The sequence below is a fragment of the Panthera onca genome, chromosome B2 (genome assembly GCF_046562875.1).
Source record: "Panthera onca isolate mPanOnc1 chromosome B2, mPanOnc1 haplotype 2, whole genome shotgun sequence".
Classification (NCBI taxonomy): Eukaryota; Metazoa; Chordata; class Mammalia; order Carnivora; family Felidae; genus Panthera; species Panthera onca.
In genome coordinates, this window is record NC_138343.1 from 94,445,658 (window position 1) to 94,471,705 (window position 26,048).

The window sequence follows — 26,048 nt, forward strand, 5'->3', positions numbered from 1 at the left end:
CTCTTTTTATTTCTTCTTTGACCCATGATTGTTCAGTAGCATGTTTAATCTTCACATATTTGTGAGTTTTCCAGTTCTCTTATAATTGATTTCTACTTTCATATCATTGTGATTGGAAAAGATGCTTGATAGGATTTCAATCTTCTTACATTTAAGACTTCTGCCCTAACATGACCTGTTTTTGAGAATGTTTCATGTTTTCTTGAGAAGAATGTGTATTCTAGTGCTCTTGGATGGAATATTCTGTACACGTCAACTCCATTTGGTCTAATGTGGCATTTAGGGCAGTGTTTCCTTAATTTCTGTCTGAATGATGGATACATTGATGAAAGTGGGGTATTAAAGTCTATGAGTGCTGATGCATAGGGGCACTTGTGCCCCGATGTTTATAGCAGTGCTTTCAACAATAGTCAAATTATGGAAAGAGCCTAAATGTCCGTCAACTGATGAATGGATAAAGAAGTTGTGGTTTATAAACATAATGGAGTACTACGTGGCAATGAGAAAGAATGAGATATGGCCTTTTGTAGCAATGTGGATGGAACTGGAGAGTGTTATGCTAAGTGAAATAAGTCATACAGAGAAACACAGATACCATATGCTTTCACTCTTATGTGGATTCTGAGAAATTTAACAGAAGACCATGGGGGAGGGGAAGGGGGAAAAAGTTACAGAGAGGGAAGGAGGCAAACCATAAGAGACTCCTAAAAACTGAAAATAAACTGAGGGTTGATGGGGGGGCGAAGGGAGGGGATTGGGTGATGGGCGTTGAGGAGGGCACCTGTTGGGATGAGCACTGGGTGTTGTGTGGAAACCAATTTGCCAATAAATTTCATATTAAAAAAAAATAAAGTCTTCTATGATTAATGTTTATTTCTGCCTTTAGGTCTGCTAATCTTTGCTTTATATATTTAGGCACTCTTATGTTTGGGTACATAAATATTGAATATTATATCCTCTTATTATATTGACACCTTTATCATTACCTAATTACCTTCTTTGTCTCATTACAGTTTTTGTCTTCAAGTCTATTTTGTCTGATATAAGTATAGCTACTCCAAATTTCTTTTGGTTTCATTTGCATGGAATATCTTTTCTCATTCTTTTACTTCCAGTCTGTGTGTGTCCTTCTCTCTGAAGTGAATCTCTTGTAGGCAGCAGATAGGTGGGGTTTTTAAAAACTTTTTATTTGAGTGTTACATGTAACATGTAACATGTAACGATGTTACATTAGTTTCAGGTGTACAAAATAGTGATTCGACTTTTTTATATATTATGCTATGCTCATCACGAGTGCAGACTACCATCTGTCACCATACAATCATTGATTATATTACCTATGTTGTGCCTTTTTATTCTCATGACTTATGATTCCATAAGTAGAAGCCTGTATCTCCATCTTCCCTTCATTCTGTCCATCCTCCTACCTACCTTTCCTCTGACAACCATCAATTTGTTTTCTGTATAAGTCTGATTCCGATTTTTTGTTTGTTTAGTAGATTATACATGAAGTGACATTATACAGTATTTGCCTTTGCCATTCTGACATTTCACTTAGTATAATATCCTCCAGGTTCATCGTATTGTCTAAAATGAAAATACCTCATCCTTTCTTATGACTGTGTAATATTCCATTGTATGTATATACCACATCTTCCCTATCCCTTCATCTATTGATGGACACTTACATTTCTTTCATATCTTGGTTGCTGTAAATAATGCTATAATAAACATAGGGTTGCATATATCTTTTCTTATTGATGTTTTCATTTTCTTTGGGTAAATAACCCAGTAGGGGGATTATTGAATCATAGGATATTTCTATTTTTAATTTTTTGAAGAAATCTCATACTGTTTTCCACAATGAGTGGAAATTAATTTCCACCAACAGTGTATTAGAGTTCCTTTTTCTTCACATCCTCACTAACAACTTATTTCTTGTCTTTTGGATTTAGACATTCTGATAGGTGTAAGGTGATATCTCATCGCGGTTTTGATTTGCATTTCCCTGATGATGAGTGATGTTGAACATCTCTTCATGTGTCTGTTGGCCATCTGTATGTCTTCTTTGGAAAAATATCCAGGTCCTCTGCCCATTTTTTAATCAGATTATTTGGGGGTTGTTGAGTTGTAGAAATTCTTTATGTATTTTTGATATTAACCTCTTATCTGATATATCATTTGTAATTGTCTTCTTCCATTCAGTAGGTTGCCTTTTTGCTTTGTTGATGGTTTCCTTCACTGTGCAAGAACTTATTTTGACATAGTCCCTTTATTTTTTGGTTTTGTTTCCCATGCCAAAGGAGACATCTAGAAAATGTTGCTAAGGCCAATGTCAGTGACATTACTTCCTGTATTCTTCTAAAGGATTTTTATGACTTCAGGTCTCACATTTAGGTCTGTAAACCATTTTGAGTTTATTTTTGTGTATGGTGTGAGAAAGTGGTCCAGTTCCATTCTTTTATATGTAGCTGTCCAGTTTTCCCCAGGACCATTTATTGAAAAGACTATCTTTTCCCCATTGTATATTTTTTCCTCCTTTCTCATAGATTACTTGGCTATATAAGCATAGATTTATTGCTGGGCTGTCTATTCTGTTCTATGGGTTTATGTGTATCTGTTTTTGTGCCAGTGCTATTCTGTTTTGATTACTGTATCTTTGTAGTATGTCTTGAAATCTGGGATTGTGATGCCTCCAGCTGATCTTCTTGCTCAAGATTGCTTTGGCTATTCAGGGTCTTTTGTGCTCGTATACAAACTTTTGCATTATTTATTTTAATTCTGTGAAGAATGCCATTAGTATTTTGACAGGGATTGTATTGAATCTGTAGTTTCTTTGGGGAGTATGGACATTTTAACAATATTCTTCCAATACGTGAGCATGGAGGATCTTTCCATTTGTGTCATCTTTAATTTCTTTTATCAGTGTTTTATAGTTTTCAGAGTATAGGTCTTTCACCTCCTTGATTAAGTTTATTTCTAGGTTTTTATTCTTTTTAGTGCAATTGTAAATGGAATTGTTTTCTTAATTTCTTTTTCTGCTTTTGCACTATTGGTATAAGAATACTACTGATTTCTGGGTATTAATTTTGTATCCTACAACTTCACTGAATTCATTTATTCAAATAGTTTTTTGGTGGAGTCTTTTTTTTTTTTTTCTATGTATAGTATCATCTCATCTGCAAATAGCGACAGTTTAATTTATTCCTTAACCATTTGGATGCCTTTTTTTGGTCTTATTTCTGTGGCTAGGACTGCCAGTACTATATTTTGAATAAAAGTTTGAAAGTGGATATCCTTGTTTTGTTCCTGATCTTAGAGAGAAAGTTCTAAGTTTTTCACTACTGAGTATATTAACTGTGGGGCTTTTTTATGTATGACCCTTATTATGTTGAAGTGTGTTACCTCTAAACCCACTTGTGAGAGTTTTTATGATGAATAGATGTTGAATTTTGTCACATGATTTTTCTGTATCTATTGAAACGGTCATATGATTTTTATCCTTCATTTTATTTATGTGGTATAACATGTTGATTGATTTGCAAATATTGAACCATCTTTGCATCCCTAGAATAAATCCCATTTGTGGTAAATGATTCTTTTAATGTATTTTTGAATACAGTTTGCTAATATTTTGAGTATTTTTTTGCATCTGTGTTCATCAGGATATTGGCCTATAATTGTGTGTGTGTGTGTGTGTGTGTGTGTGTGTGTGTGTGTTTTCTTTGTCTTGTTTTGGTATCAGGGTAAAGCTGGCCTCATAGAATGTATTCGGAAGCTTTTCTTCCACTTCTGTTTTTTGGAATAGTGTGAGGAGAACAGTTATTAACTCAGCTTTAAATGTTTGGCAGAATTCACCTTTGAATCCCTGTGGTCCTGGACTTTTATTTTTTGGTAGTGTTTTAATTAACGATTCAGTTCTGTTGCTAGTGACCAGTCTCTTCCAATTATCTATTTCTTCTTGAATCAGTTTTGGAAGATTGTATATTTCTAGGAATTTATCCATTTCGTCTAAGTTGTCCAATTTGTTGCCATATAATTTTTCATGATATTCTCTTACAATCCTTTGTATTTCCATGGTGTCCATTGTTAATTCTTTTTCATTTCTGATTTCATTGTTTTGGGTCCTTTCTCTTTTTTTCTTCATGATTCTGGCTAAGTGTTTATTAATTTTATCTTTTCAAAGGACCAGCTCTTTCATTTTTTCTATTGTGTTTTTTAATCTTTACTTTGTTTACTTCTGCTCTGATTTATAATTTCCTTCTTCTACTCACCTTGGGCTGTATTTGTTCTTTTTCTAGTTCCTTTAGGTATAAGGTTAGATTCTTGATAATCTTTTTTTGTTGTTAATATTTTGTTTTTAAGTAATCTCTACACTCAACATAGGGTGCAAACTCACAACCTCAAGATCAAGAGCCACTTGCTGTACTGAATGAGGCAGCCAGGTGCCCCAAGGTTAGATTCTTTATTTGAGCTTTTACTTGTTTCTTGAGGTAGGTCTATATCATTATGTATTTGCCTCTTAGAACTGCTTTCATTATGCCCCAAAGATTTTGGACCATGGTGTTTTCATTTTCATTTCCTCTATGTATTTTTAAATTTCTTATTTGATTTCTTCACTGACCCATTGTCTGTTTAGTATCATGTTATTTAGCCTACACATGTTTGTGTTTTTTTTCAGTTTTTTTTCTTGTGATTGATTTCAGTTTCTTACCCTTGTGGTTAGAAAAGATGTGCAGTATGATTTCAGTCTTAAATTCTTAAGAATGAATTCTTAAATTTATTGAGACTTGTTTTGTGGCCTAATCTATTCTGGAAAATGTTCCATGTGCACTTTAAAAGAAGGTGTATTCCATTGTTTTTGGATGGAATGTTCTGTATGTATCTGTTAGGTCCATCTGGTCTAATGTGTCATTCAAAGATACTGTTTTCTTATTGATTTTTCTGCCTGGCTGATCTATCTACTGATGTAAGTAGGGTACCCCCTACTATTACTGTATTATCACAAATTTCTTTATGTCCATTAATATTTGCTTTATGTATTAGATGCTCCAGTGTTGGGTACATAGAGTATTACAATTGTTATATCCTCTTGTTGGATTGATCCCTTTATCCTCATATAATGCCCTTTTGTTGTCTCTTGTTAGAGTCTTGTTTTAAAGTTTGTTTTGTCTGGTGTAAGTATTTCTACTCCAGCTTTTTTTCCCCCCACTTCCATTTGTGTGGTAAATGGTTTTTTTTGTTTGATTTTTGTTTTTTGGTTTTTTTTTTTATCCCTTCACTTTCAGTCTATTTGTGTATTTAGGTCTGAGGTGAGTCTCTTATAGGCAGAATATAAATGGTTGGGGTTTTTGTTGTTGTTGTTTTGTTTTGTTTTACTCATTTCACCACCCTGTGTCTTTTAATTGGAGCATGTAGGCTATTTACATTTAAAGTAATTATTGATAGGTATGTACTTACTGCCATTTTGTTAATTGTTTTCTAGTTGTTTTTGTTGGTTCTACTCTGTTCTTTTCTTCTTCTCTTGCTCCCTTTCTTTGCAATTTCTTTTAATTTTTTTAAGTTTTATTTATTTATTTTTGAGAGACAGAGAGAGTGAGTGGGGGAGGGGCAGAGAGAGAGGGAGAGAGAGAGAATCCCAAGCAGGCTCCACGCTGCCAGCACGGAGCCCGATGTGGGGCTCGAACTCACACACCATGAGATCATGACTTGAGCTGAATGAAACCAAGAGTCGGACTCTTAACCAACGGAGCCACCCAGGCGCCCCTCTCTTTCTTGTAATTGATAAGTTTCTGTAGTGTTATATTTGGCTTTCTTTCTCTTTAATTTTTGTGTATTCTTTGATAGGTTTTGGGTTTTTGATTACCATGAAGTTCATATATAACATATTAACTATATAGGAGTCTGTATTAAGTTGATTATCACTTAAGTTCAAACAAATGTTAAAAAAATGTTTTACTCCCTCCATGTTTTATGTATATGCTGTCATATTTTATATCATTTTATTCATAATTTTCTTACATCTAATTATGGCCACTTCTTTTTCACTTAAAGTCCCTTTAACATTTCCTATAAGGCTGGTTTAGTGGTATAAACTCCTTTAACTTTTGTGTGTCTGGGGAAACTCTGTAGCTTTCCTTCAGTTGTCCATGATAACCTTGCTGGGTAGAGTATTCTTGGTTGTAGGTTTTTTCCTTTCAGTACTTTGAATATATCATGCTACTTCCTTGTGGCCTGCAAAGTTTCTGCTGAAAAATCAGCTAATAATTTTATAGGGTTTCTCTTGTATATAATTTTTTGCTTCTCTCTTGCTGCTTTTAAAATTCTCTCTTAACAAAATATTAAAGATTAAAGATAATGTGTTATGGTGTGGACTTCCTTGGCTTTATCTTGTTCAGAACTTTCTATGCTTCTTGAACCTGAATGTCTATTTTTTTTCTCATAGGTTAGGAAGCTTTTCAGCTATTATTTCTTCAAATAAGTTTTCTGCCCCTTTTTTCTCTCTTCTCCTTCTGGGACTCCTATAGTGTCAAAGTTTATTTCCTTGATGTTGTCCAAAAGATCCTTTTACCTGTCCTCATTTTTTTCTTCCAAGATTTTATTTAAACTCAAGTTAGTTAACTTATAGTGTTATATTGGTTTTAGGAGTAGAATTTAGTGAATCATCACTTACATATAATACCCAGTGCTCATCACAAGTGCCCTCCTTAATGCCTTTCACCCATTTAGCCCGTCCCCCCATCCATCTTCCCTCCAGCAACACTGTTTGTTCTCTACAGTTAAGAGTCTCTTATGGTTTTCCTCCCTGTTTTTATCTTATTTTTCCTTCCCTTCTCCTATGTTCATCTATTTTGTTTCTTAAATCCACATATGAATGAAATGGTATGTCTTTAACTAATTTCACTTGGCATAATATAGTCTAGTTCCATCCAGATTGTTGCAAATGGCAAGATTTCGTTCTTTTTGATGGCTAAGTAATATTGCATTGTATAAATATACCACTTTTTCTTTATCCATTCATCAGTTGATGGACATTTGGGTTCTGTCCATAATTTGGCTATTGTTGATAGTGCTGCTATAAACATTGGGGTGCATGTGCCCCTTTGAATCAGTATTTGTGCATTCTTTGGGTAAATACCTAGTAGTGCAATTGCTGGGTTATAATATAGTTCTATCTTTAACTTTCTGAGAAACCTGCACACTATTTTCCAGAGTGTCTACACCAGTTTGCATCCCCAGGGGCATTGTAAGAGGGTTCCTCTCTCTCCACATCTTCACCAACATCTATTGTTTCCTGAGTGGTTAATTTTAGCCATTCTGACAGGTGTGAGGTGGTATCTCATTATGAATTTGATTTGTATTTGTATTATGAGTGATATTGAATATTTTTTCTTGCATCTGTTCATGTCTTCTTGCCCATTTCTTGACTGTATTATTTTTTCTTGCATCTGTTCATGTCTTCTGCCCATTTCTTGACTGTATTATTTTTTGGGTGTTGAGTTTGATAAGTTCTTTATAGATTTTGGTTACTAGTCCTTTATCCAACATATCATTTGAAAATATCTTCTCCTATTCCATCAGTTGCCTCTTAGTTTTGTTGAATGTTTCCCTTGTTGTGCAGAAGCTTTTTGTCTTGATAACATCCCAATAGTTCATTTTTGTTTTTGTTTCCCTTGTTTCTGGAGATATGTCTATAAAGAAGTTGCTATGGCTGAGGTCAAAGAGGTTGCCGCCTGTGTTCTCTTCTAGGATTTTTATGGCTTCCTATCTCAATTTAGGTCTTTCATCCATTTTTTAATTTATTTTTGTGTATGGTGTAAGAAAGTGGTCCAGTTTCATTCTTCTGCATGTTTGTGTTCAGTTTTCCCAGTACCATTTGCTGAAGAGACTATCTTTTTTCCATTGGATATTCTTTCCTGTTTTGTTGAATAGGAGTTGACTACACAGTTATAGGTCCATTTCTGGGTCCTCTATTCTGTTACATTGATCTATGTGTATGTTTTTGTGCTGGTACCATACTGTCTTGATGAGTACAGTTTTGCAGTACAGCTTAAACTCCAGAATTGTGATGCCTTCAGCTTTGTTTTGCTTTTTCAACATTACTTTGGCTATTCAGGGTCTTTTGTGGTTCCATTCAAATTTTAGAATTGTTTGTTCTAGTTCTGTGAAGACTGCTGATGTTATTTTGATAGGCATTGGATTGAATGTGTAGATTGCTTTGGGTAGTATAGACATTATTTTTTAAAATTCTTTTCTCTTTTTGCTGTTAAGCTTAGGTGCTTTTCATTACCCTCTCTTCCAGATCCCACTGATATGTTCTTCTGCATCAGCTAATCTGTTGATTAAATTTTGTTTAAAAAATTTTTAATGTTTATTTATTTTTAATAGAGAGAGAGAGGGAGCATGGACAGGGGAGGGGCAGAGAGAGAGGGAGACACAGAACATGAAGCAGGTTCTGGGCTCGCGGGGCTAGAACTCACAAGCCATGAGATCATGACCTGAGCTGAAGTCAGACACTTAACTGACTGAGCCACCCAGCTGCCCTAAATTTTGTTTTAAATTTCAGTTACTGTATTCTTCAACTGTGATTCGTTCTTTTTTTGTATTTTCTGATTTCTGCCAGTCTTTCCTCCAGCCCAGTAAGCATCTTTACAATCATTACTTTATATTCTTTATCAAGCATATTGCTTATCTCCATTCCATTTAGTTCTTTTTCTGAGGTTTTGTCTTGTTCTTTCTTTTGGAGCATATTCCCCTGTCTCTCCATGTTGCTTGACTTTCTCTTTTTGTTTCTAAAGATTAGCAGAACAGCTGCTTCTCCTAAACTTGAAGGAATGGTCTTATGTATGGTCATCCCCTATATAGACTGTGTGCTTGGTGACTTTTGCTGGCTTTCTGGAGCTGTGGACGGTGTGGGCCAGGGGTCTTAGGGCTCTCTGTGCTGTAGGAACCTGGCAGGACAGCTGAAGTCGAAATGGGGGTAAGCTGAGGGTCTCAGGGCTCTGTGAACAGAGGGCACCTTGACAGGATAGCTGAAGCTAAAGTGGGTTTAAACTGAGGTTTCCAGGATTCTTTGCACAGAAGATGCCCTGGAGCAGTGGCTGTAGCTAAGGTGGGGTATAGGCTTGATGATCCTCCATGAAGCCAAGGTGGGGTATAGGCTAGGGTATTCCATGCAGGGGGCAACCTGACAGGATAGCTGAAGCTAAAGTAGGCATGGTCCAGAGTGGTCCCTGGGCCAATATGCCCAGGCAGGAGAGCTGAAGCCAAGTGGGTGCAAGCTGGGGTGTCTTGGGTGCTCAGCACAGTGGATGCCTTGGCCAGGTGACTGGAGCCAAGGCTGACATGAGTGGGATTGTCTCTGAACAGAGATTGCCCTGGTGGGGTGGCTGGAACAGGCACAGGTGGGGTAGGCACAGGCGGGGAATTTCCAGGGTCCTTCATGCAGGGAGCACCCTGGTGATGTAGCAAGATTTGAAGCAGATGGAAGTCAGAAGGTACTGGAGCTCTCTGCATTGGAGGTACCCTGGAAAGCTGTCTGAAGCCCAACTGGTGTAGGCCTGGAGTGTTCCAGAGTGCTTTGCTTTGCACCTTGGTACAAAAGCTGTTGCTATAATGATTGCTAACCAGGGGTTTCCAGGCCCTGTGGCCACCTTGGTGGAATGAGTAGGCTGATGTGGGCTAGAAGCCCAGGGCTCACTGACAGGCAGGCTTGTTAGGATGCCTGGGCTGTACCCTGGTCTGTGCTTTGAAGGTGGAGGGAGAGTGTAGACTATGTCTAGCAGTTCCTTTCACCTAGAGATGGTTCCAGAAGCTCTCTTGCTGTTTGGCAGAATTCTAGGGCTGGTTCTTTTATATGATAGCTATTCTTTTAAATTGCAGGTTTGTTTGTTTGTTTGTTTGTTTGTTTTGTGCCCATGGACAGATAGATCTGCTCCCAGTCCCTCAGTACCATCCCTCCCCACTACTGTTTGCAGCAGTGGAGGGGTCCTTTGCTACCATCTCTTGCTGTTCTCTTTTGCCATATTTTGTTGTGCAGAAGCTGTTCAGTTGGCCCTAGTTCTTCTTCAGGAGGAATTGTTCTATAAATAGGTATAATTTGTTATGTTGCATGGAGGAAGTGAGTTCAGTGTCTGCCTACATCACCATCAGACTGGAATTCTAGATGGGTCTTGTAATTTTATCCATTCAGTCACTCTGTGTCTTTTGACTGGAGAATTTAGTCCATTTACATTTAAAGTAGAGCAACAGGTATGTACTTATTCCATTGTGTTAATTGTTTTATGGTTGTTTTGAAAATCCTTTATTCTTTTCTTGTTCTCTTCCTTGGTGACTTGATGATTTTCTTTAGTGGTATGCTTAAATTTCTTTCTCTTTCTCTTTTGTGTACTACTATGTGTTTTTGAGTTGTGATTACCATGAGGCTTACATAAAACAACTTATAACAGTATTTTAAGTTGATGATGACTAAGTTCAAACACATTCTAAAGCTCTACAGTTTTTTACTTCCCTCTGACTCCACAATTTGCTTTTGATGTCACATATTACATTTATCTTGTGTAGCCATTAATATTTTTTGTAGTTATGGTTATTTTTATTACTTTTGTCTTTTAACCTTCATACTAGTTTATAAATTAACTCACCATTTTTACATTAGATTATTCTGAATTGTATAATATATTTACTTTTGCCAGTGAGATTTATACTTTCATATGTATTGTTCTCACTAATTAGCACCTTTACCTTTCCTTTCAGCATTTCTTAGAAGGCATTTCTAGTAGTGATGAACTCTACAGCTTTTGCTTGTCTGGAAAACTATATCTCCTTCAATTCTGAAGGACAACTTTGCTTGATAGAGTACTCTTAGTTGATACTTCCTTTCAGCACTTTGAACATATTATCTTGCTCCTTTCTGGCCTGCAAAATTTCTGCTGAAGAATATACTCATAGTCTTACAGAGTTCCCTTGTTTGACAAGTTGTTTTTCTCTCTTTGCTTTAAATATTCTCTCCTTGTCTTTAACACTTTAATTATGTGTCTTGGTGTGGATCTCTTTGGGTACATATGTTTTTGAACTTTCTGGGCTTCCTGGATCTTGCTGTCAGTTTCCTTTCCCAGGTTGGGGAAGTGTTCAGCCATTATTTGTTCAAATAAATGTTCTGCCCCCTTTTCTCTCTTCTTCTGGGACACTATAATGTGAATGTTGGTCTCTTTGGTCTTGTCCCATAAGTTCTTTAAGCTTTCTCATTCTTTTTTCTTTTTGCTGCTCTGATTGGATGAGTTCCACTGCCCTGTCTTCAAGTCCACTGATTCTTTCTTTTGCTTTATCTAGTCTGCTATTAAACAATGTAGTGTGTGTGTGTGTGTGTTTTTTAGTGCAGTTATTGTATTTTTCAGTTCTGTGACTTCTGTTTGGTACTTTTTTATATTTTCTCTTTGTTGAAGTTCTTACTGTGTTCATCCATTCATCTCTCAAGCATGGTAAGCATCTTTATGACAGTTACTTTGAACTTTTTATCAGGTACATTACTTACCTCTGTTTCATGGAGGGCTTTTTCTAAGGTTTTGTCTTAACTTTTTGTTTGGAAGGTATTCCTGTTTCTTCATTTTCTTTGACTCTGTGTTGGGTTTTTATCTATTATTTAAAATAACCACTTCTCCCATTCTTGAAGGGGTGACCTCATGTTACCTTATTATTGAAACCTATTGTTCAACCCTGCCCTAGCTCTTGATTTTCTGCCAAGCCTTTGTGATTGTCTAAGCAGCCTACTATAGTCTTGGTGGCTTCTAGTAGGTGAGGGTGTACCAAGATCTCTCAGTGCCCTAAAGGAGAGTATCTCAGTCAGCACCTAGATTCAGGCTGATTGGAAGCCAGACACTCAGACAGCAGCTTTTAAAATATGCCATTATTCCTCTTTCAGGGGAAGACTGGAAATGGACATTTCTGTGTGCTCCCTCTGTGCTGATCTTTGGGATAATAGCCAGTTAAGAACTGTTTCTTTGTTTGCCACCATTAACACAAGAACACAAGCCCTGTGAACACAAGTACCTCTGGCCACGAAAGCCAGGCTATCAAGAGATGTGGTATGGCCACAAATGCTGGAAACTCTGATGATATGGGGCAGGACAGAGGCAGGAAGATGATGACACCTGCCAGCCTCCCTGGTCTCTAGAGGGGATTGTAGTTTGCCCTTAGATGTGTTTTTAATGAGAAGTTTGCCCCTTAGGCCACAGTGATGAAGATAAGCTAATAGGCCTCTTTCACAGAAATACTGGAGGTGCATTTCAGACTGCTGTCTCTGTGTTGTGCCCTGGCGAGGAGGGAGCCACTTAAGAACTGTTTCTCCATTTGTTGCAGTCCTGTGAGACTCACAAATGTAAGTCCCCCAGGCCACCAGAGCCCAGTGTGATCAAGGGTTGCCCTTAGGCAGCAGCTGCAAAATCCATGGCACCAGATGTGTGAATGAATGCCTTTCCAGGAAATACTGGTGACACGGAGGGAGGCAGAAGCAGAGTGTGAAAATGGCTCCCACTGGCCTCTGTGGTCTTTAGAGTAGTTCAGTAGGCTGCTATGTGTGTGTTAAGTTAGAAGCCTGTCCCTCCCTCAGGACAAATCTTTAAGATAAGCACACAGGTGTTTTTCACAGGAAGAGTGGGCACTTTTCAGTTGGCTTCCTCACCGCCGAGCTCTGGGGGTGGCCAGAGCATTCTGCATGAGCCCTTTAAGAACTGTTTCTTGGGTGTGTGAAATGGGTGAAGCCGTCACAAGGCATAAACTTCCAAAAGTTTTGGGGATGTCATGTCCAACATGGTGACTATAGTTAATAGCACTGTGCTGTACATTTGAAAGTTGCCGAGAGATCTTAAAACTCTTAGAATTTTCTCTATTCTCATGGACTTTTCATCTTTCAAATTAAAACTGTGAGTAGACTACAGAAAACAAAAGTACTTCTCATTTTGCTATAGCCTCTGGGTCTCATGGTCACAAACACCATTGGCTGTCAAAGCTAGATGCTTTGGGGGCTCGTCTCTTAGGTACAGGTCTTAAAAGTTGGGGTGCCAGATGTGGGGTCCAGACCCTTCACTCCTCAGGAAGAATCTCTGAGTTGTGCTGGGCGTGGGGGGTGGTCAAAGTAAGATTGTGTCTCAGCCTCTCCTGTTTCGATGTGTGTTTTTTTTTCTTATTTTCCCAATTCATAGGACTTATCTACTTGTGTTTCTTTTAGAGGACATTATTCTGTATGTAGCTGTAGATTCAGTGCATCTGTGGGAGGAGGTAAGTTCAGGACCCTCCTATGTCACGATCTTGAACAAGAACCCTCTTGTTTATGATCTTAGTACCACAATAGTGGGTAAGAGTACAGACTCCAGGGTCCAGCTGCCAGGGTTACTGCCCTGCCTGTTCACTTCCTGGCTGGGGAACTTAGGCCTTTGTCGAACGGGGGTAAGGGTAGCAAATGGCTTGTAAGGTTGCTTGAGGACAGAGTGCTTAGGGCTGGGGGGCACCGGGGACTCAGCAAAAGAATTTATCCTCTGTCTTCTCCATCTGGAGGGTCAACTTCTTGAGGGCAAGACTTTTTTTCTTGGCACCCCTGCCCCCTAGAATGAATGGATGGAGACTATGGCTAAATATTCCGTATTCATTGGCCTCAGCCCTCATCCCACTGGCCTGACTATTGCATTCCAGTCCGATCTCTGCTTTTTTTCTGGGCCCCTCACAGCTTTCAATCCTGTCTTTCATGCACCTTTGAGTCTTTGTAGCCTTTCTGGTCAATGGCTATGTGGTCTGTCCCAGGGAACTCCCCAAGGCTGGTGAAACTGTGTATAATACAGACTGGTGACAGGCTTTTTTAGGTGAAATTTAATCTTTCCAGCGAGCAGCACCATTTGTGTGTAATTGCCGAAGTTCTAGTGGGAGTATTAGGACACAGTAATCGCCAAATTTTACACTATTCCAGGTGTGTACACATGAAACATGGTAAATGTGACTATTTCACAAAAGCCACAAATGCTCTATGGTGTGTGTAGCAAGGCCCTGTGATGAGGCAGTTAGACTACCTGTGCAATGTGTGCAGCTTTGTTTTCAAAACACCATAGATCAGTGTAAGACAGAGTGGAGGGGCAGAGCACTGGACAGGAGAAGGTGGCATCTAATAGGGGAGATACCTGAGATTTGGGAAGGAGCCAACCTCATCTACTTCTAATGTTTAAGGCTTAAGAAAGCTACCCGCAGGGGTGCCTCAGTAGCTCAGTCGGTTAAGCGTCTTTGGCTCAGGTCGTGATCTCAGTTTGTGAGTTTAAGCCCCCCATATCAGACTCTCTTCTGTCAGCGTGGACCCTGCTTCAGCTACTCTGCCCCTCCCCCACATTTTCTGTCTCAAAAAACACATTAGAAACAATTTTTAAAAAAGCTACCTTCAGTTTGTGGGCTCAGTTAACCAGCTAAAATCTAGATGTGAGAGAACTTGCAATTAGAGACCAATTATTTGGTAGGCATTTTTATAAGTGTACCGTATTGCTTATTTCTCATAACTACCACTCACTAAGTGAGAGTTGGGATTTGAACCTGGGCCTGACTGACTTCTCCTGAAGCTGAGACCCTACCCACCGCATTTTCACTTTCCACTGTTAAGTAGGAGACCTCAGCGGCAAAGTAGGGCTGGATTTTGTGCCAGCTTGACAATGCTCTGGACTGACTGGGAACAACCCAGTTGTTCGTACCTCAAATGACCCAACTGGTCTAAGGGAAAGGCTGCCTCTAGCTTATCTATGCAACTGTATTTTTTTCCCTGCCATGCTGGTCAGCAGGTGCATGGCAGCTGGTGTTAGCATCTCTCCCGGTAGGTGGTGGGTGGTGGTGATGTCAGTCTGTATGTGCTGATAGCGGGTGGCACACTTTTCTCGGGGGGAGGGGGATACAGTGCATCACATGTTCGATGACAGCCACACTGTATACATTTCTTATTGAAACTCTGATAGAATACCTGATTCTAGATGAGAAAGCAGCCACCTTTCAGCTAGGCTTGCTATGTAGTGATATATACTTGACAGAAAACGGTGTCTAATTTCAGACCTCAATGTGAAAGGCAGAGCTCTAAAGAAAAGCACAAATATGTACGACTGGAAAATCGGACTTATCTGGGGAAGTACAAGTTAATGGAATAACGAGGTGATCTTTTAAAGTTTTTTAAGGTTAAGATACTTCCTACAAAGTAGTGGTTTTATTTTAGTCATCTGATGAAGCAAGACAAAGAAGAAACTGTTTTCCTCTCATAAATTAGATCAGCATTTCCCAGACTGATACCCAAAGGAACAGTGTTTCATGAGATGTTAATGCCTTGAAATGTTATGAACTATACTTTGAGGAATGGTATATCCTCCTCTTAAAAAGGTGGCAGGGGTGAGGGACCGAAACTGTTTAAGTCTGTTCCTAAGTGGTCCGTGGGGGGAAACAGCTTGGGAAATGCTGAAATTTCTGATTTTAAGGTAAGTTTGGATAGATGTATCTGGGTAGTTCACTCGTGTGATCTCTTAGTTTTATATGCTAGGTACTCTGATGTCCAGGATAGTTTGTAACCAAACTGATAGGTCAATAATCTGAAGCTTCTGGTCTGCTGCTTTTTAAGAAGAGGTGTCCAAAGCAAAAGAGCCCTGGCTCCGATGATTGGCTGAGTGGTTAATACAGAGGAGAGTGAGCCTGCCTCTAATGGCCGCATCACAATAAACCAGGGAGCTGGAATGGATGCACTCAACCTCTTCTCAGGGCTGGCCTTCTAGGATTTCCTTGTTTGGAAACTAACTTGTACGGAAAGGAACTGCTTTTCCAACACAAAAGTGATGTGATCCAGAATGCCCCTCAACACAAAGGAACCAGAAATCAAGCCTCCCATTCTTAAATAACATTTATTATTGTTGTAAAGAAGTCTTTTTCATGAGAACAGCTCTCACATTTAAAGCTATATTGGTTACGGTTACAGAAGCACATTTCACTGAGTGCTCTATATGAAGTGTGCCCGACTACGGCTCTGAATTCAGCGATCTATTATTCACGATGTGTTGGCTGCCATTTAGCTATTTATCCAAACATGCCTTTTTAATTTTTTTTTTTTTTTTAAAACATGTGCCTGCACAGGGTGGAAAAAGAAACGCCAAGGGCTTGCTAAAAAGGAGAAGCCTAAAAAAGATAAAATTCCCGCAGCAGTTCTGTTCAACTGCAGTCTGTGAGTGCGGGAATAGTGTCCACGTGGGGAAGCATGATGCCCAGTGGTTTCTCCGAGTTAACGGTGTGAAAGCCCTTGAGGTTTTCCCCGGCTGTCAGGAGGGAGTGGGAAATTCCATTTACTGAATCCAGTCGATGTTCAGGCACCGTGCTATGAATGCAAACATATCTGAGACTTCTTCTATCACTTTGGCCGTGGGCTTCCCAGCCCCGTGGCCTGCCTTGGTGTCCACGTGGATAAGCAGGGGGTTGCTCTGCTTCCGGCTACGGCCCACGATGTACTGAAGGGTGGCAATGAACTTCAGGGAGTGGAGTGGGACCACGCGGTCATCGTGGTCGGCGGTGAGGAGAAGCATGGATGGGTACTGGATGTCGTCTGCCTCCGGTAACTTCACGTTATGCAACGGAGAATATCTGAAAGACAGAGGCAGTTTCGTGGGGCCAGATATCAAAAGCAAAATTGTTTGTTCGCTAGGCTCATCAAGGAGGACTGGTGGGCCCAGTGAGCGAGGCAGCATAGCAGCTTAACTTCTCCAGCGACGGCTGCAGCTAGCTGGCACACGGGGGACCGCCACAGACCCTGCCTGCATCGTCAGCTGGGCCCTAGCGGGCTGCGCTGTTGGAAACCGGGCAGCGGTGTCATGTATTTGCTCGCGCTTTGGAAGACTTTGTAAAAAGCAAAAAACTCACGGGGCTGTTGAAATGACCGTGACTATATATACACACTTACGGTCTTGAATGATTCCCATACTCTTTAGACTTACTTTTTCGTGACTACAAAGCGAACTGACTTTAAACTACTGATTGTGGACGTCATAGGTGCAAGCCTTTCTTTTGTTGGAAAACTTGAAATTCAAAGTTACAGCTTTTTGCCCCTTTAATATCTATGAAACTTTTATTCCAGGCTCAGCTTGGCAGTCCTGGGAAGAACACGGGTCCCCTCTGGGCCTCTTGGCGGCTCTCACAGGCCAGCAGAAAGAAGGAGGCGCCTTCTGAAGCACAGCCTTCCAGGTAAGCTAACAAAAGGGTTTTAAGAATAAAAGTGTAGCCAAATTAAACAGTAATTGATAGTAGTTAGGTGAGCAAGATGTCTTATTTTTTCTTCACATTTGACTCAATATGGACATCATGTCTTGCAGAGCGTTCGGTATTAATGAATACCATCAACTATTTTAGTAGAGTTTTATTTGGAGGGTGAATAGTCAAAAACAGTAAAATTTCTGCTCACTTAACCATATCAAGGCTGAAAAGTTCTGGAGGTAAGCCTCCCAACAGAAAAGAGGGGGGTGGCAATGGATCGGTTTTCTGATTCATTTAAGACTGCTCTTGGATCAACCCCAGATAAGGGTTAGTTCTTGGGGAAAAAGGTTTGGAAAACTCTGCCTACTCAGAATACCAACCCCTACCTGTGTGATTCACACACATGCCACACTTATACATCAAAGATTCTGAGAAGTTCTGTAGAAAATTTATTGAAGCTATTCCCAAACTTGGAAATTCAGCTCCTTCATTGGGGAGACCCCGTTTAGTCTCCAGACGGTGCTTCATGGGACACGCTGCAGGGTTTGAGCAGCTCCCGGTAAGGCCCCCCTCTGGCTCAGCTTGTGGTGTAGGGCTGAGCTCTCTGCTCATTTGGGAACAGGAGGTATGAGGAGACTACTGCCTGCGAGTGCCAGTTTGGAAAATTAAAGTCTAAAGTAGGAATATCCCAGACAACATCTTGAGAGAAAAAAATACTTAGAACCTTCTTTCCCCCCAAATTAATTTTAGAAGTATTAAGTTCCACTGAATATTTTGTTGCCTTTGATAAACAATTCAGTCAGTATTTTCAACTGAGTTTAGATGGGACTTCTCTCCCTACGTGTGTATTTTCTTTAATTTGAACTAGAGCCTCTTTAAATATTCAGCTTTTACTGGTATTTGCCAATGAGGTTATCTGTATGTTTAAAAGTATTTAACGAAAAAACTTTAGTCATTTTAGCAGAATCTCTAAGTGAGGAGCTAGCCACAAAAAGCACTGAAAGAAAAAGTTTTTGGAGAAATTACTGTACTGAAATTTAAAGTTGACTGAGAAGGTTGGGACAGGGGACACAGAGCTCTTGCACCATCCTAAGGGCAATTCCTAACTGCTGCTGATAACGGTCTCCAAACCCCTAAATGTGGGAAGTGAAAAGAATGTAGCTTGCAGTCTCGAAGAGTCTAAACACCTGCCATTTTCTCACTGTTCTTGCCAAAGTGTTTGAAGGCGAGGAATGAAGCTGTGCAATACTTTCATAATGTGATTTGTAGTTTCAAATATACATGGTTACACTGAGAGAACAAAATAAGTTTAATGTACTTGCATACATCTCTATTTCCTTCTTTAAAAATTCCATATATAGATGTAAAGTATGATGACACCTTTTTCTATTATTTTGTGATTGCTAGGATAACAAATTACCATAAGTTTGGCAGCTTTTAAAACAACACAGATATCTTTTTTTTTTTTTTTCCTTAAGAGAAAGAATCCCGAGCAGGGAGCCTGCTCAGTGCAGAGCCTGATTCATGGGGCTGGATCCCATGACCTTGGGATTATGACCTGAGCTGGATGCTCAACTGACTGAGCCACCCAGGTGCCCCACATAGATTCTCACAGTTCTTTCGGTCAGATGTCTGGGCTGGCCCAACTGGCTTCTCTGCTCTGGGTCTCAGCTGAAATCCAGGTGTCGGCTGGCTGGGCTCTTATCAGGAAATTCTGGGAAGAAAATCTATTTCCAGACTCATTCAGTTCCCATGTGGTTACAGGACTGAGGTTTCCATTTCTTTGATGACTGAATGATGGCTGGGGACTGTTCTCAGGTCCCACAGGCCCCTTCCCCCATCTTCAAAGCCAGCAATGGCAGATCTAGCCCTCATGATTCCAATCTGACCTCCCTTTCTGCTGCATTCCCTGACTCCAGCCAGAGAAAGTGCTCTGCCTTTAAGGGTTAGTCACTAGACTGGGCCCACTTCAGTAATCCAGGATTATCTCCTTATTTTAAGGTGAGCTGACTGGCGACCTTAATTTAATCTGTAAAGTCCCTTCACAGCAGCACCCAGATTAGTGTCTGATTAAAGAAACCAGGGGACAGGAATCTGGGGTGGGGTGGGGCTTACAAGTCTGCCTATCACATCTTTGTTGTTGTTAAAGGTCAAAACAAGGAAGACACACAGGTACTCCCATCACTTTCCCTACTTTTGCAGTAAGTTATATGCAAATATGAGAAACTGTAGAGGACAAAGAGTCAAACACTTATCTTTTTGACTCTGTTCAGTAGTATAATATCACACGGTTAGCAACACACACACACACACACATATATATACACATATACGTATACATATATCTGTATATATACATATATGTATATATATCAATATGAATTCAAACCTTACTTGATAAGCCATTCGAAGTGTTGTTTGCTGTCTGAGCACCCATAATCGGTGGTCCAGGCATGACCAATGGTATATTTATGGAACTTCAGCATGTCCATTACTCCAACTTGGGCAATAACACAACCGAAGAGGTCAGGACGCTGATTTGCACAAGCAGCTGAAAACCAAGATAGAAAAGGGAGGCAGTCTATCATTAAACATCTAAATAAACAAAAACAAAATAACATTTTAAATACTTTCAGACCCATGGTTATCCTTTTTCCTAGAGCACAGGAAGAAACCATCATAAATCCCCCTGCCTAATGGCCATAAGCTTTTTTCCCTCCTTTCACTATATCTGAGGGGTAGGGTATTCTCACCAGGAATAGAGCTTTACTCCCCAAAGTGAATCTCAATAGGGGAGTGTTATTTGGAAAAACTCAAGGACTTCCTGGAAAATCTGTGTCTCCTGCTCCCTTTCCTTTTTTTTTTTTTTTTTGTTTCCACGAAGAAAACTTGTTCAGGATCTATGACATAATAAGAAATACATATTTAGTCCCTGTCCCCAGTTCCTAGCACAGAACTTCTGAAACTCTTGGGATTTACTGAGTGATAGGGGTAAGAAATAACTGGCCCCTTTCAACCATACCTGAGTTTATGCTAAAGAGGTGACTCTTGGTGGCTCCCTAGATGGCTACATGGTGGGGACTGGTGGCCGGAAGCCAACCATGTGATTGGAGAGGTGGATCTTTAATCCCCACCCCTGACCTCTGGGGAGGGAGGGGCTGAAAATTGAATTAATAACAGTAATGATTTAATCTATCATGCCTGCACAATAGAACCTCCGTAAAACCCCTTAACAGTGGAGTTCAAAGAGCTTCCAGGATGGCGAACACACTGAAATACTGGATGGGTGGCATTCCCGGAGAGGGCATGTTAGTTCTGTGAGCACCCCTCTACCCCATCCCCTACTCTACGCATGTCTTCCATCTTACCGTTCCTCAGGTCTATGAACTGTTCTGGCAGATTCTCAAACCTGAGGAGGCAGGTATGGGAACCCCAGCTGATAGCCAGTCAGTCAGAAATACAAGAGGCTTGGACTTGGGTGTCTGAAGTGGGGGCAGTTTTGTGAGTCGGAGTTCTTGCCATGTGGAGCCTGTGCTGACTGTGGGCAGTATCAGAACCGAACTGAGTTGTAAGACATCCAGTGGGTGTCTGGAGAGTTGGAGAATTGGTTGATGTTGGGGAAAAACCCCACACCCGTGGTGTGGGAAGTGTCGTGAGTAGAAACTGTTCATACAGCCCAAGGCAGGGCCTGAAACCCAGAACGGGCTCTAATTAATCACCTAAACAGTACACATTCTTGTACTGTTTTAAAATATTCTTCTTTGTATACTTAAGTTATATAAATGTATTTCTTTGTTTTGATAATTCAACAAGTGTTTATTGAACATCCTGCTGTGTGCCAGCACTGGAGATATACCAGTAAATGTTTTAGTGGGAAAGATAAGTGAACAAGCAATTCCAGTATGGGCAAGTCTGGGTGCTATGGAAGTGGGGGGTAGGGGTACCCAACCCGGTGTAAGGCAGATAGGGAGGCTTTGCAGGGGAGTCACACCAAAGCTGGCATGACGAAGAGTTAGTCAAGAAAATCTGGGCTTTTCCTGCCTCTGGCAAAAAACCTAGTTCGCACCCTAATTCTGATTTCAGTCCTCATTCATAATGCCAGATCCTGAGTCCTACCCTGGGGGACCCTGATTCTCTCACTCAGATGTGAGAGGGGCTTTTCATAAGCCCCTTTTTAATAAGCATTCAACACATTGACAAAGGGAAATCCAATTCTGCAAGTTCCTCATGGGACCAGGTTTGCCAAAAGACATAAACCAGTTCCTGAATATCAAACTGAAAACATAAAGGAGTTATTGGATGAAAGAGTAAATTATAGAACAATTCTCCCACTATTAGAATCAGATGGTATTTTCAATATCCCTTCTCATTAAATCTTAGATTTGCCCTTAATGCTTCTCTTTTACACCTTCACATACAATCCACGTGCAAATTCAGTTCACTCAAATTCAGGACACACCCAGAATCTGCTCCCTTCTTGCTACCTCCATCGCCATGCCACCACTGGGCCTCACTGGGATGGAGGCCTCCTCCCTGGCCGCCTGCCTTTCTGCCCTCACCTCCCCTTCCGTCTGCCCTGATTGATCCCATTACAAAATAAGTCAAATTATGACACTCCCCCAAAGGCTTCTTATTTCACAGAGTAAACTGGGTCCTCTACACTGGCTACGGGGTCCTGCCTGCTTTCGCCTCCTGCCGTCTCTCACCTCTCCTGACACTCTCCCTTGCTCACCATGCCCAGCAACAGACGTGGGCCTCTTTACTGTCGCCAGAATGCTCTGTGCTCTTGCTGGCCTCAGGGCCTTTGGTGTGTTGTCTGCCTCCTCCACTAGAACAAAAGCTCCGTGGGGTCAGAGGTGGTGTCTGTGTTGTTTGAAACTGTATCAATGCCCTGTCTAAATTCGAACAAATTATTTTGGACGTATGTATTTTACCTACATGGGAGAATTTTTTTACAAGACTATATTCTATTGGGGTAAAGAGTAAAAACAGGTAGGTATTCAGGTTTTGCAATGACTCAGTACATTTCAAGGATAAGGAAACTGAGTGAATGTGCTGTCCTCCCTGAACCCTCTTCCAAAACAGTGGATTTTCACATGTGTTTTTAACTTGTGCCTGTAAGTCCAGCCTACATTTGTACAACGGCCCGTCATATCCTAATGACGTTGGGTGTAGGACCCTAGCAAGCAAAGCCCATAAATGTTCGTTACCAAGTGAAATTTAACTACCGAAAATTAGGACAAGCCACTTTGAGGCAGTGCCACTTACAGGTTAAAGGAGACTCTAAAACCATAGTGTTGGGGTGCAACCCCAGCATCACACACTTTCCAGCTGTGTGACCCTAGGCAAGCTACTCAACCTTCAGTGCTCCTGAGTCATTAGGAAAACGGGACTAACCCAATCCCAGTCAGTTCCTGTCTCTTGGGCTGTGTGAGTGTCAAATGAGAATATGCATGAGAAGAGCTCAGCCCTGGGCCCAGCACAGGTGCTCAGCAAGTGAGAACTAACAGTATGAACTCGCTCATTACTGTTACGCTGTGCATCCATCTGTATGCTACCTCATTTTCTCCATCTCTCCTCTCGCTGCACCCACAGCACAGGTGTTCAACAAATGTTTCATGATGATCATGCAAGTTCTGAGTAGCACAACCATAGGGGTTATCAGGCTCAGTCCCGTGATGGCTGAACTCTATAAACCTGTGGATCCGTGTGGGGACAGGGTCCTTCCTACCCAGTGTGCAGCTCAGAAGAGCTCAGGGCAGACAGGTGGGACAGCTTTTCAGGCTATCATGAATCAAGTCTACGTAAGATGGGTTCAGCAGTATCTTTTTTTTTTAATGTTTATTTACTTTTCAGAGAGAGGGAGAGAGACAAGAGTGTGAGTCGGGGAGGGGCAGAAAGAGAGACACACATAAAATCTGAAGCAGGCTCCGAGCTGTCAGCACAGAGCCTGATGTGGGGCTCAAACCCATGAACTATGAGATCATGACCTGAGCTGAAGTCGAACGCTTAACCGACAGAGCCACCCAGGTGCCCCTCAGCTGGGTCTTTATGTGTCATTTATCAGGTACCTACTCCAATACAAATGGGTTTTGTTGTCTTTGGACCACTGCTCCCATCCATGAGCCAAGTAAATCAAGAGCTGTCTACAGTGTATCTGAAAACCCCCAAAGTGTTAACTAGTAAGTACAATAAAATCCAGTTCTCACCCACTAAGAGGCCTCCATTTGAACCTCCATTAATAGTCAGCCTCTTGGGAGATGTGTAACCTTCCTTGATGAGATATTCTGCAGCATGCTGAAAGTCATCAAAGCAGTTCTGTTTGTTTGCCAAGATACCACCTGCAATGTGCCAAAGTGAAAGACTGGTTAAGAAACAAAACATTAAAAAAAGACAATTTTAACCTAAATGGAATTCAGATGATAGGGCAGAGTTTCAACTATTGATCACTTAAACACAATGGGCTGACACCACATTAAGAATATGCATCATGGGGGTGCCTGGGTGGCTCAGTCGGTTAAGCGTCCGACTTCGGCTCAGGTCACGATCTCGCGGTCCGTGAGTTCGAGCCCCGCGTCAGGCTCTGGGCTGATGGCTCAGAGCCTGGAGCCTGCTTCCGATTCTGTGTCTCCCTCTCTCTCTGCCCCTCCCCCGTTCATGCTCTGTCTCTCTCTGTCTCAAAAATAAATAAATGTTAAAAAAAAAAAATTTAAAAAAAAGAATATGCATCATGGAAATCCATCAATACCACAATCACCAAGCCATACGGTGGATTTGTATTTTTCTAAATACAACAGCAGTGCCCCAAAGAGAAGAGATGATCTGTTATGTCAGAGAACCATGAGGACCAAAGTATGAAAGCATGTAATCAGAACGAACCTAGGTTTTGGAGAAGCTGAACTTAACCTTGAGCTGTGCTCAACCCTTTCTGAGCTCCACCTAGTGAACAGCGATGGGGCTGTGTGTGCCTCCCCCACCCGGGGACAACAGCAGTGCTCTGCACAGGTGTGCTTCTCAGCTCTCTCCCCTTTGCAGGAGACTGAAATCCTAACGATGAGAAAGAAGTTCTTCGGTTTTGCTCTTAATTAAGGAATGTAAGCAGGAATTAGGTGGGAAGGTAGTGCTGCAGAGAGCAGCCTATTACAGTTCCTCAGTTCTTGAATGAAGATCTCAGACATCTCCCCAGAGAATCCGGATTTCCTCATCTAGAAGTCATCCAATGTATACAACCATGCAAATTACGTAAAGAGAGGAACATTTGTAAGGTCTTGGAATACCTAAAAGTGAAGGCCAAAAGTCAAAGATGTACCCTCAAAAGAACAGATGTCTGAAATAACTGCCTATGAAATGAACAAGAAGCAGGCATAGCTCTAATTAGATATCTGAGATTAACCACTTCTACAGAAATTCAATTAAAGATGAAGCAGTGCTACGAAGAAATTTTTTCATATCAAAACAAATGTTATTAAAATTTTAATCAGAAATTATCAGTGAATTAGAACAGCTAGGATTACTTAGTTTCCAGAAATAATATCATTTTGGATATATGACTATATTTTCTAAAGAGCACTAAATTTTAAACTCCATACATAAACAGAACAGAATTTAGGTATATCAATGTTCAGTATACTGGGGTCTAACTGGAAAAGTACATTTCTGGTCCTATGCCTAAATCTGGAGAAGTTTATGAATCAGTTTAAACACGGCACAGATCGTCTACTGTTAGCCTCCCTCAAGCTCCAAACTCCACCCAGGGCTTTTGGACAATAAGTTGGTTCTAATTAATACAGAGATGAGAAAGAGCACTGTGCCTATCATACATAGCATGGTAGACACCTGACGACCAGAGGGGTTTTATGGGGAAGAATCTGGGTTCTCCAGGAGAGGGCCACAGGACCAGGAGTCCACATAGGGGTGTATGTGAGTTAAAGCAAACGTTGTCATTAGTAAATCAGGTGTTTCAGGTGATCCAGACTTAGCATACGGATTTGGGATACGAGTCAAATATATGGTATGTAGAGATTTTCTTATTTGATCAATCATCTCTTAATATCACAGTATGATTTTAATGTAATTAAACTCTTAATATCAGGTCAGGGTCAAAATTACACAATGACCATTGATAAAGTCTTTGGGGATGACACATGGGAGTAGTTGACCTAATGATGGCAGGCAGGTCAGGAGCCCATTTGTTAATGAGAAATACTCTTGCTAAGATGCTCAAATAATTTATCTGATGTCAGCCCTTGGGGTGCTTGGTGAATGTTCAGGCAGTCAGACCTGGCCTTTCCTACATCTTGACATGTAACAGGTACTTATGAAAAATCTCTTTACAGATCTATCCTCATCATTGCGGACTGGATTTGATGCAGAAAAGGCCTCAAATTTGGGAACAAGTAGATATACACAGATCTGCTGTTCCTACTGTGGGAAAAGACCCCTTTAACCTGGGGCTGCTGACCAAGCACTGGTGGCCACCTTTGTCCTAGCAGGCTTTCTCATAAATGATGGTCAAGGGTCAAGAGAGGGGAGAAACCTGGGGCTGTGAGGGTGAACGTGTGTTCCTGCATCCTCCTCCAGCTATTGGTTAGTCTATGAATTCTAGATACACAAAAGGCTGGGAGAAAGGATGTACCCCATATATAAAGAAAAGGAAGAGTTAGGGCTTTAAAAAATTATTACAGTCTGGAGAATGAAGTTTCATATAGAAGCAGTATTCTCAGCCAACTGGAATACATGTTTCAGGAGCCCAGAGACCGGAGCCTAAATCATTAAAACCAGAAAGACAAAGGATGGAGCTCCTGGGTCTA

The 26,048-nt window shown here is 40.7% G+C and overlaps 1 protein-coding gene and 2 long non-coding RNA genes across 3 annotated transcripts in view; 2 read left to right on the forward strand and 1 right to left on the reverse strand.

The window, feature by feature from the left end:
- LOC132667443 (uncharacterized) overlaps nucleotides 1-17,199 on the forward strand; it is a 127,607-nt gene extending 110,408 nt beyond the window's left edge. The window contains exon 5 of the long non-coding RNA XR_013555700.2: nucleotides 17,123-17,199. This is a non-coding gene — a long non-coding RNA (uncharacterized LOC132667443). The remainder of the gene's footprint in view (nucleotides 1-17,122) is intronic.
- Nucleotides 15,884-26,048, reverse strand: part of PREP (prolyl endopeptidase) — a 120,275-nt gene continuing 110,110 nt past the window's right edge. The window contains exons 13-15 of the mRNA XM_078447174.1: nucleotides 23,448-23,579; nucleotides 19,633-19,789; nucleotides 15,884-16,632 (exon numbers count right to left, since the gene is read on the reverse strand). Coding sequence (XP_078303300.1) covers nucleotides 16,338-16,632; nucleotides 19,633-19,789; nucleotides 23,448-23,579 — 584 coding nt within the window. The 3' untranslated portion in view covers nucleotides 15,884-16,337. The remainder of the gene's footprint in view (nucleotides 16,633-19,632; nucleotides 19,790-23,447; nucleotides 23,580-26,048) is intronic.
- LOC145715498 (uncharacterized) overlaps nucleotides 17,189-26,048 on the forward strand; it is a 42,113-nt gene continuing 33,253 nt past the window's right edge. The window contains exon 1 of the long non-coding RNA XR_014137709.1: nucleotides 17,189-17,229. This is a non-coding gene — a long non-coding RNA (uncharacterized LOC145715498). The remainder of the gene's footprint in view (nucleotides 17,230-26,048) is intronic.